We start from the raw sequence: 11,280 nt of genomic DNA, 5'->3' as shown, positions 1-11,280 counted from the left end.
ACATTAGGAAGAACTTCCTGACAGTAAGAGCTGTTCGACAGTGGAATTTGCTGCCAAGGAGTGTGGTGAAGTCTCCTTCTTTGGAGGCCTTTAAGCAGAGGCTCGACAACCATATGTCAGGAGTGCTCTGATGGTGTTTCCTGCTTGGCAGGGGGTGGGACTCGATGGCCCTTGTGGTCTCTTCCAACTCTATGATTCTATGATTCTATGGCCACTGGTCAAGATATGACCCTGTTCTCCCTTCCCTGTGAGATGCCTTTGAATGCCATGTCTGCCAAAGAGGGGGAGAGAGCTCTTGGCTGCCATGGCCTGATCCAGGCTCTTTTTAATACCGCACCAAGCAAGCTAAACACAGCTGACCAGCTATCACTTGTGGCTGGTTGTAACACTTCCTCCTGCCCCCTGCCCCGTTCCTGCATTCACAGGCAGGCAGGAGAATTGGGTGGTCTATTGAGCCCTTGGTGGGCTGCTATAACCTAGCTGATGGGCTACCCAGCTTGGCATGCTGCAAGTTAAATCTTCTGGAAAAAATGGGGGGAGGGAGTTTGCAAATGCAGTAATATCACAACATTCAAAACCAACATCCCTCTCAGATGGTTGTCCTAATAATAGTTTTAGTTATGGTGCCTCAGCTTGGTGTTTCCTGCTTGGCAGGGGGTTGGACTCGATGGCCCTTGTGGTCTCTTCCAACTCTATGATTCTATGATTCTATGAACAAAGTGAGAGATCCATCCTGGGCAGGATGGCTGAAGGCTGGCTGAGAGAGATGCCTTGGACTCCAGTGCTGCACTGCTGTAGGGGACAACCCCTCTTGAAATGACCAAGCTGTAAGATCTGGACTCTCTCCATGCAGACGGAAGGTGAAAATAGGTGAATGAACCAGATTTCTTAAAGCAGCAACAATCTCTGCCACATCTTCAATTCTTCAGGTGCTCCAAATTAAGTGCCTGGAACCCCCTGTGGAAGTGTAACAGTATGCAACCCCAGAATTCCACCAATACACCAGTTGTGTTGGCTAAGGGAGGCCTCAGAGGTAGAAGAGCCCCATGGATGAATCACTGTGAAAGGACTGCTGGAACAAAACCATAACTGCTTTAGCACCCATGAAGGTTAGGAGCCCATATGCGGAAGGAGCAGAGGAAAGCCTGTTTGCCCCTCTCACCCTAAGAGAGACAATCCCCTTCCTTGTGTAAATTCCTCAACACTCAAGTCTATAACTGCTTGGACACCCCAGCCTTTCTCTCTCATGGTCTTTGTGAGCTGCATGTAGAACGCAACACCCAGTTCTCCAGTCTCCCCACCTTCTTTTCCCCATATTCATAAGCTTCTGGCTGGAGCCCATTTTGCATTCTGAGATCATCACCCCCTTCTCATATTGCAGGCAGAGCTGAAGCAGAAGGATGGGTCACAATCGCCTCTTCTCCCCTCTAAGCCTAGTTCCCCACCTTTTCCTACTTTAACCATTCTTCCCCTTATGTAAGCTGAAACTGTGCTGCCACAACCACATAGCCAATTCATCCCACAATTCCTCAGCAAATGCTTTTTTATCTGATAGTACTCACCAGTATGGAGTACTGTCACCTTTTTTTTTTTTTTTGCTGCCCTTGGCAGCCGTTTCATGCCAGCATATATGATATATTTATCAAGAGATGAGCACTGGCACCTCATTTTTTTAACCAAAAAACCCCCCACTGCTTCCAGCTAACCATTTAATTGCTCTTTATTATATTCTTTCAATAAAACCTTTACCTTCTGGAAACCCTTGGACTTGTCTCCATTGCTCCCAGAGTGCCTTAGAAGGGCACTCCTTTACCCAGACTTAACCACCCATTACACATGCTCAGCTCCTCTGTATTTTGGTTGGTGTGTGAATAGGACCAAGCTCCACCACACGGACACCAGGCTTTCCTCTAGAGCAGCGTTTCCCAAACTTGGGTCTCCAGCTGTTTTTGGACTACAACTTCCATCCTCCCTAGCTAGCAAGACTAGTTCTCAGGGCTGATGGGAACTGTAGTCCAAAAACAGCTGGAGACCCAAGTTTGGAAAATGCTGCTCTAGTGGGAGAGCAAAGGTGCCATATTGAGTCAAACCCTGACACATACACACACACACCCCCGGAGCAGCATGTGTGTTCCGGAAAGGATTATTCCAGGAGAGGAGGACCCATGGCCCTTTAGGTCATTTTGTTATTAAAATTTGTATACCACCCCAGTGCTTTTTTTCCCTATATACAGTGGTACCTCAGGTTAAGAACTTAATTCGTTCCGGAGGTCTGTTCTTAACCTGAAACTGTTCTTAACCTGAAGCACCACTTTAGCTAATGGGGCCTCCTGCTGCTGCCTCGCCGCGGGAGCACAATTTCTGTTCTCATCCTGAAACAAAGTTCTTAATCTGAGGTACTATTTCTGGGTTAGCGGAGTCTGTAACCTGAAGCTGTATATAAGAAAATCTTTGGGGGTACTCTCATTTTGACTCAAGAAAATCACCATCTTATAGTTAAAATCGGGGAAAATATATACAGTAAATGGACAAAAGTATAAAGATTCACAAAATGTTTAGGGCTATGCGTCCCCAGGAAAAAAGCACTGTACCACCCTATACCCACAGGTCTCAGGGTGGTTCACAGCAGTCAGCCAATGTGATGCCCACCAGATGTTGTTGGAGTTCAGCATGGCCAGGATGGGATTTAGACTCCAACACTATCTGGAGTGCCACAAGTTCCCCACCCCTGGTTCATTCCCTCAGCACTGAGAAGTAGTGCACAGTGTTGTGAGGAAAAATGTTAACTTGGCTTAGGTTTAAAAATCCCCCTTCACCGGGAGTTCCAGGAGGGGAATAGGCATCTCCTAGCTACACTCTCAGCAGCTCCCAGGATTCATTGGGGGAGGTCATGGCTCTTTAGAGCTGCATCCCAGGGCTTTAAATGTATGGTGTGAACGCAGTCTCATTGGCTGGCCAGTTTGGCCTTGTCTCACTGGAAAGTCACAAGAGGGTAGAAGCAAAACAGACTTCTCTCTCTCTCCCTCCCTCCCCCCCCCACTGAAAACAAAGCACAGTAATAAAAGGAAAACAAATACTCCCAATTTGGAAACACTTTATTTTTATTCAGGCAATGGGACATGGAAAAAATATATTAGTAATCATTATTATAATCTCATTTGTGTGAGTATAACTCTTACAAATATTTACCTGACATAGAAAAGGGAAATTATCATACATATCAAATGTGTGATGGTAGCAAGTCACACCCACTACACAAAGCAGCCCCAGCCGCAGGGCATCCTGGCCCAGGGCTGGAGACCCTTTGCTGGACGGTACAAGGGAACCAAAGTAACTGTCAGGTTAATATATCTTGGGGACTTTGTGGCAGACAAGTGTTCTCAGCAACTGTATGCTGGCAGACAGCACTAACTAGGTTTATAGGCAGGCTCCTTTGTTCAAAGGGTTGTTTAGCTTTCACGGCAGAGAGAAAGGCATGCTGGGAACCAGAGACTAGCAAATTGCTTCTGTTCTGGAATTAAACCGAATCAACTGGATGATTTAACTAGTCATCAGCCAGATATAAGAGAATCATCCAGTCTGGATTTTTCTGATGCAAGGCAGCCTAATATGGAAGCACAGATTCCAAAATACACCACCAGAACCTTCCCCTCCACCCCGATTTTGAGTTCAGGACATAGGTCGCCTGCATTACATCGACCATTTGGGAGAGAATCATATACTTCTTACAGTATGGGAACAGGCTGCATCTGCCACCACCAGAACTAAGTTGCAGAAGCCATTACAAGGTCGATGAGCAACTAAAAAATAAAAGCAATCTGGGACAGTGTAGTATGGAGTAACCCAGTGCCAAAACTGTTCCTGCTAGTGAGCACAACTGCATTAGAAACTGCACCTGTCTGCTGCATAGTTTGCCTTCCATTCTTTCACCCAGTTTCCAAAGAGATGACAGGAGCATCTAGAATCCCATTAACAGGGAGGAGATTATATATTCATATTCTTCAATGTCTAGGAGCTGTTACTCACTTGGGAGGCCCCGCATTCAAGGTACATTCTGGGAAATGTGCTCTCTCTCTGTCTCTGGGAGGGAACACTGTCCTCCCACCGCAGCATTAAAGTGCACTAACTGAAAAGAGAAATTCCAGGAGGGTACTCTATGTTGGTCTGTGCCTGAACACACACAAGAGCCTTAAGAAAATGTATCGTGGCACAAACCTTCTAATCTACAAGACCTTATAAAGTCTTTAAGGTGCCCAGAAGCACTGCCTTTTTCATTGCCAATCCTGGCTCACAACGACTTGCTCTCGCACAATCCAGTAGACCCTAATTTGAATTCTACATGTGATCCACCCTCAGGAAGCAATCTAGACACCAGCCTGTGTCATGCAACAGCTGCATTAAAACTGGCCTTGTTGCGCACCCCCTCCATTGCAGCTTACTTCACATCTCACTTGTGCCTTCCCCATGCTCACTGCAACCGCATATGGCAAAGCACCTGTTTAGGTAAACGGCACCTCCTCCTGGCCCCTCCCCATCACCCATCGGCAGGTATACACAGCAATGTCCCTTTTAATCAGGCACCAGCTCTCAAGGCAGCAAATGCAGCATCTTCTGTGGGCTGGAGCCCCACCTAGTTGCAGAACAGAGTGGCTGTTCTCAATGCCTTCTTGCAAATAAAATGGCGTGTCTAATATATATATACTGCATATGCCTCACCAATAGCAGCTGGGCTACAAAAAGTGGACAGCGGAAGTGAAGCCAAGGAGGAGACCTGGACTGGTGTGTAATGTTGGAAATGAACACATAATAGGGCCTCTGATTCCCTCTTGAGGGTGAAGACTGCTTGATACAGAAGGCAAGTGCATGTGCTTTTCCCTCTCCTGCAGCAGGGGGAAGATTAGTTCTGGAAAATAAGGCAGGGTGCTCACTTGAAGATGCAGATAGACAACAGGAAGTAGCAGAGCATGGTTGCTCTGGACGAGAGAGAGGGGGTCAGTCCGCCTTTCCTAGCTTGGCAATCAGCTCATCGCAGATCTTGGTCAGTTCTTCAATTTCCTGGTTCTGAAAAACACAAAAAACGTAGGAAGTGAAGAGCTGCTAATGACACATTCTTAAATCTCCTTTCTTGTTGCCACCATTGGATGCAAGGGAACGCAGAGGGTTTGGGCTGGCGAATGGGATAATGGGATAAGCCAGAGCTTTCCAAACTGTGTGTTGCGACACATTAGCATGTTGCCTTCAGTGTGCATTTCATGTGAATGCTGCTCCTCCTGGGACTGGCAAGGGGTTAGTGCTAGTAAAACTGAATTATTGTGTCGTGAAATGATGCATGTCTAAAAAGTATGTCACCAACATGAAAAGTTTGGAAGGCTCTGGTATAGGCAGTGGCCACAGTCCAGGGATGGGGAGCCTGCAATCGAGTCAACATGCTGGTGGACTCCACACAGGATTCCAATCCCTGCTGTAGAGCATTTCCATTAAAAAAAACAAACAGACTTGCAAAAGTTGAAACCTGCAAAATCCAATAAGGCACCTGTAGTGCAATGGAGTCTCCTTTAAATGCTTGTGCAATCATATTTTAATAGTTTCAACTAGGTCACCTTTCTGTGCCCTGGGCCACATTTGGAAACCAAAGAAACTGTTGTGAGCATCACAAAATGCCCTCAAAAAAGGCAAAACATCTACACCCCCCCCCAAACCAAATCAAACACTGACAGAAGAAGTAGCTAAGGAAACCATCCTCCAGAACAACAAGTCCCCAAAACTTAGTATTTGAAAAAGAAACCTAGGAAGGGCTTTTGCAGGCACCAAGGTGGGCCTCAAGTTAGGGACCATAGCAATAGGGTCTTGGTATTGAGGAGATCAACCAACATAACCAAGTTAACCCAAACAGATTCAGGAGTACAGATTACTGTATATCATCGTCAGGATTGTACCACCCTTCAGTATATAAGGCTCCCCCAACCCAGAAGAAAATATTAAAAATATAGTACAAATGAAGCACAATAGAAATATTGTATAAACACAATAAATGAACCAGGCCATTGAACAATTAAGAAGAATAAAAAATAGCAATATCACAAGATCAGGAGAATACTGAAAATTCAATGTACATTTTGCTGTCCATGTTAAAGGAATTTCAAGCAGCATGTGGTAGATTCAGACAATTTCCTCTTTTCTTTGCAGCAGGAAAAAGATAAGAGAGGCTACTTCACCTTTTGCTGGAGGGCCCTCTCCAGAGACTCCACCTTCATTTGTTCTTTTCGGAGCCCAGCGTGAAGAGCTGCACTCTCCGCTTTGGCCTTGTTGCGCACCTGAGCAATTTCTTCATTGGCTCTGCATTGAAGGGGGAAGACAGCAAGAGAAACAGAGATGCAAATAAGGTTCATCTTCTGGATGGCCCTTGAGAGTGTCAGTATTGTGCTCAGCCAGGCTGTAATGAAAATGTCAGCAGAGAAAACTGACTCTCAGTTTGTGGGTGAAGGCTTTCAACTGCAGGATTTGCTGTCCACAATATAGCAGCCCACTGTTGATATTATTCATGATGCGCTGCAATCCTTTGGCAGTGGAGGCTGGTCCATTGCAGCAAACAGGTAGCTCTGCCCTCAGACAGCTGCCACCTGCCTGCTTTCCGAGCCTCCTCTGCCTTAAGTCTCAGTGTTTCCCTGTGTAGAACCCAGCATGGAGGAGGATGGGGACAAAACTAAAATTACCTAGCTCTGCTTGTCGCTGACTCTGGCTGCACCAGCGGATGTTCACTTTGCTTCCATCTTATCACTCCCCAAAGGGCACCAGCCACCACTGATCCTTCAACTGCTTATCGTCATCATTATTCCTGAAACTTGAGCTTGTACTTGTATATTCTGTTGCAGGCAAAGACGCTTTTGCTCCCCATCCCCCCTTAAATCAAGACACCATGAGAACCTTCCTCTGGCCTCCCTTGCTTCCCCTTCTCCTCCTCCAGCACACCCACAGGGAGGAATCTGGAAGCTTTCACTCCCGCTTTCTGTTAACCACAGTTCAGTGTTGCCATTCTCTCTTTCCTTGAAAGCCAAAAATTCCTTACTTGTCCAACTTCTCTTCAGCATGGATTTTCAAGGCCTGGTACCGCTGCTCTTCTTGCTTGACCCGAGTGAGATAATCCTGAGCACACTTCTTCAACGCGTCCTCATTCTAGAAGACAAAAGTTAGAGGAAGATGCAAAAGGTTTAGCAACAAAAAGATGCAAGTGTGCCAACTAGCAGAGCATCAAGATGGAGAAGCTAGCAAAGTTCTCCAGAGCTGAACTTGGGGAAAGTGCTTCAGAGGCTTCTTAAAGTCCATAGGGAAATAGCATTCAAGCTTCATGAGCCTCTAAATTCTTCTCCAGCGTGGACTGAAATCTGACCTGGAGCAGAATTGTTGGCTTCCTGATACTGCCCCATTGGGGAAAATCTGAATCGCCTGTTGCCATGTGATGTCAGGAAACAGACTGGTGGAGGCCGACACCTATCGGTCAAAAGGGGTGCACAGAGGGTGGGCCAGTTCCGGATCCAGCCCTCCAATGGAGATTATATATTCATCAAAATGAATGCACCCATTTGGATAATGAATATTAAAGAATACACCTTCATAAACTAGGTGTTTTTTTAAAAAGATATGAGACTTTGCAAGAGGCTTAATCCATAAATCCTTGACTAACACAGGGGAATAAATGCAATAATATATGAGGGGGATTATTTCCTCTGCTAAAATATGGCAATTGTACAGTTGATTGTCGGCTGCTGGTGGTGATCGGACAGTGGCTTTGGCGAGGTATGCAATTGGCAGTGGCGGTCAGGTGGGTGGGTGATTGTCTGCAATCCCCCCCCCCAAAGCTAAACAACTGTGCCTCCCCCCAAAAAAGTTTAACAGCTCTGGGCAATCTCCCACCATTTCCTTAATTTGGAGTCCCCCAAAATAGGGGTCGTCTAATACACGGGGGCGTATTCTACATGGAAAAACACATTAATATAATTTACGGTAATTTCACTTGGTAAGTAAAATGTGTTTAAAATTGCCTAGAAATCATTAAAAATGCTTACCAAGTACTTGCAGATTTACTATAAATTATTGTTAATAATAATAATAGTAATAATAATAATGATGATGATGATGATGATGATAAGGCATTCCTGACATTCTCAGAAGGTAAAATTAAAATCCTTTGGGTTTTTTTGGTTTTCCAAAAGCAGATTATGTGCTTCTTCCTCAGACATAGACTTACTGAATATTGTCCAATCACAAAAAGAATATCAGATTTGAATCATACCCAGAAACATATTTTTAAGATGCATCACTGAAGAAATTTGCAAAAATTCAATTTCACCCCGAAAAAAGATACGCCCTCCTGCATCAGGGTACCTGTGGCCCTTCAGAAATTGCTGCATTCAAACTCCCATCAGCCCAGCCAGCAGGGCCAATGGTTAGGGGTCCAGGAACTTCTGGAGCCCACAGGTCCCCCACCTCTGGCCTACAGCAGATAAGGCAGGGATTCTGAGCTTCAGGTAAGGAGGAGAAAAGGCCTTTTTATGCAGAGAAAGGACCTTCTTAAAGCCTTCCAGGACCCCCTTCAGGTTCTCATATCTCCTGAACAGGTCGGAAAGGGACCGTTCCACAGAATTCAGGTCAGACAGAGCCTGCTCCTTCTCCATCGTCAGTTGCTGAAGACTCTTCTGGGATGCCATGTTTGTCCTCTGTTCATCCTCTGTGGATTCAAATGAAAAGGAGAACATTAAGCCTACCTGGAAAGTAGCAGTTGGACGTTCCCTTCTTCCCCAGCTGTGATTCCTAACGGAGAAGACAGTGCTAAACAGCAGCGCAGGAGGGCAGGTTTTCACGTGTTCAAGAGCTCCGCCAAAGGTTTAGTTCACCCTTCACTGACCTGGCGCCCTCAAGAGGTTTTGGATGACAACTCCCATTAGTGACTGAAGGTTGGCCAAGGCTGAACTAAATGGAGAGGGGTCCGTGTTCAAAACCTCTGAAGGGCACCAGGTTGGGGAAGGCTAACTTAATTCCAAATTCAGGTAGCTGGTCTGATGTAGTCAAAATAAAAATAAAAATTGTCCAGTAGCACCTTATAGACCAACTAAGTTTGTTCTGGTATAAGCTTTTGTGTGCATACACACTTCTTCAGATACCAATTCCAAATGGAGAAGTATCCTGTCCTTGATATCTGCTACTTCTCACCAATTAGCCAATATTTTTTTAAAAGAGTGCTGTTGTGCTCTGTTCTGCCTCTACGGAGCCAGGGAACCAGGTGAAGGGCCTTCTTGGTAGTGGCGCCCACCCTGTGGAATGCCCTCCCATCAGATGTCAAACAGATAAACAACCCCACAACTTTCTGAAGACCTCTGAAAGCAGCCTTGTATCCAGAAGTTTTTAATGTTTGATGTTTGCTGTGTTTTTATTATGCTGGAAGCCGCCCAGAGAGGCTGGGGCCACCCAGTCTGATGGGAGGGGTACAAATAAAAAAATTCTTATTATTATGGGCATCTGGTTGGCCACTGTGAGAACAGGGTGCTGGACTAGATGGGCCTTGGGCTAATCTATCTGGCTCTTATGTTCTTATCATGCTTGCAGCATTTACACGGAGACTTGACTATAACTGCTTCTCCAAGCGCTGACCAGACTCCAAGCTACCACTTGAAAACTTGGCACATCGAGTCACAGACACAGATACATTGCATTGAAGCTGCATTTGTGAACAGCCCTGAGATCTATGGGTATAGACAGGGCGGTATACAAATTTAATAAAATGAATAAATAAAAATATGCCTCCTGCACATTTATGGCCTGGATTAGCTGGAGTGGATGATCTGTAGAGGGTGAGGCACAGCTTTCTTGTCCCTTCTACCCACAAAGCCATGGCTTACCTATCATCTGGGCAATGGTCTTCTCGTATTCAGCCACAATCTTCCTAAACAGAAAAGTCAGGAAACAGCACACAAGAATCAGAATTGCTCACTTCTTGCTTCGGTGAACCAGCTCCACCCACTCATCCTAGTGTGGGATGCCTTTTACATTATTTCATCCTTATGCAAGACAGACAGACAGCCATCGCTCAATGTTTCTCTTCTGCAGGCATCTTAAGATGCATGCAAACTTGAGAATGGTTACATGCACACCCATTTCACTGCATAGACCTGTTTGGCTTCCAGAACTCTTTCCAAAAATGTAGGCAAAGAAAACTGACACATTTTTTGATTTGGGTGCTTTTTTGTTAACATCCAAACAAACAAACAACTATGTACAAATTTATTCCATTTGTATCCTGTTCTTTCTCCTAATATGGTGCACACAAAGGTCCTGCCAGAAGGAGGTTGAATCTTTCTCATTCGAGGCCTTCACTAAATTACACCAGGCCAATCTCTCAGCTTTTTGTTTTTTTACCTTTAATAGCTGTTTGTAGTTTCGTCTTAAATAGATGTAAGCCATAAATAGCGAGGGTGCTCCGGTGTTTCTGTAATTCCGATAGGTTGATCTCAGACGTTTCCTTGCTTGTCTACACTCCAAATCAAACCATCTCTCTTGATCCTTTGCCCGCTTTGTAACAGAATTAAGTATCTCAGTTGTTAAGAAGGTCTTTAGTCTTGCTAATAACTCGTTGAACGAGTCCATGGCCTTTCCCCCGGTATTAGCTGATACAATGGCTGAGTAGATGGTCTTCACGTCTTCCGAATGGAGGAGATAAGTTAGCTCTGTATTGAGCATGGGGGTCCATTTAATTCTTCTGGGGGCCAGTGATCCCAGATTAATGATGGGGGTGTAGTAAAGGTTAGCCGTGGGTTTGTTAAACGATGGGCCATTGAGCGCTAAAATTAGTGGGAGGTGGTCGCTTTCGGTGTTATGTCCCACTTGAAACTTCGACACAGAGTTATAGGCGAATCTTGAGATCAGAATATAGTCTATCACACTTCCTCCCATCTTTGAAAAATGGGTATACTCCCCTGGGCGATCCTCTTCCTTACTACCGTTTAATATCATCAGCTCCCTTCTTTTTGCGACCTGGGCTAGACATAGCCCCGATAAGTTGCATTTATTATCTTTAGAAAGTCGTGAAACGCCTGCTTCGGTTGGACTTTCAGGGTCCTGAATCTGATTATATTGGCTGTAAAGATTGTTATCATCAATTCCCATACGGGCGTTGAAATCCCCCCCCCCCCCCGATTATAATCGGTGTAGAAGGGTGGGAAGATTCTATGGACTCTAGGAATGCCTCTAACTCTGCCCAGTTAGCTTTCAACCTAGGGTTTTAATAGG

General features: G+C 45.3%; 1 protein-coding gene across 12 annotated transcripts in view; it reads right to left on the bottom strand.

Annotated features, from left to right (window-relative positions):
• Positions 1-3,083: 3,083 nt before the first annotated feature.
• The window catches only part of TACC1 (transforming acidic coiled-coil containing protein 1), an 88,177-nt gene continuing 79,980 nt past the window's right edge, over positions 3,084-11,280 (bottom strand). For all 12 annotated transcript variants that reach the window (XM_083588490.1, XM_083588492.1, XM_083588499.1 and 9 more), the window contains 5 exons: positions 9,894-9,937; positions 8,565-8,725; positions 7,067-7,173; positions 6,216-6,336; positions 3,084-5,061 (listed from right to left, as the gene is read on the bottom strand). In XM_083588490.1, coding sequence (XP_083444616.1) covers positions 4,993-5,061; positions 6,216-6,336; positions 7,067-7,173; positions 8,565-8,725; positions 9,894-9,937 — 502 coding nt within the window. In that variant the 3' untranslated portion in view covers positions 3,084-4,992. The remainder of the gene's footprint in view (positions 5,062-6,215; positions 6,337-7,066; positions 7,174-8,564; positions 8,726-9,893; positions 9,938-11,280) is intronic.

Source organism: Podarcis filfolensis (assembly GCF_964270895.1).
Source record: "Podarcis filfolensis genome assembly, chromosome: 15".
NCBI classification, from domain to species: domain Eukaryota; kingdom Metazoa; phylum Chordata; class Lepidosauria; order Squamata; family Lacertidae; genus Podarcis; species Podarcis filfolensis.
Note: the sequence above shows the minus strand (reverse complement) of the source record. Positions and strands in the feature narration are given on the sequence as shown.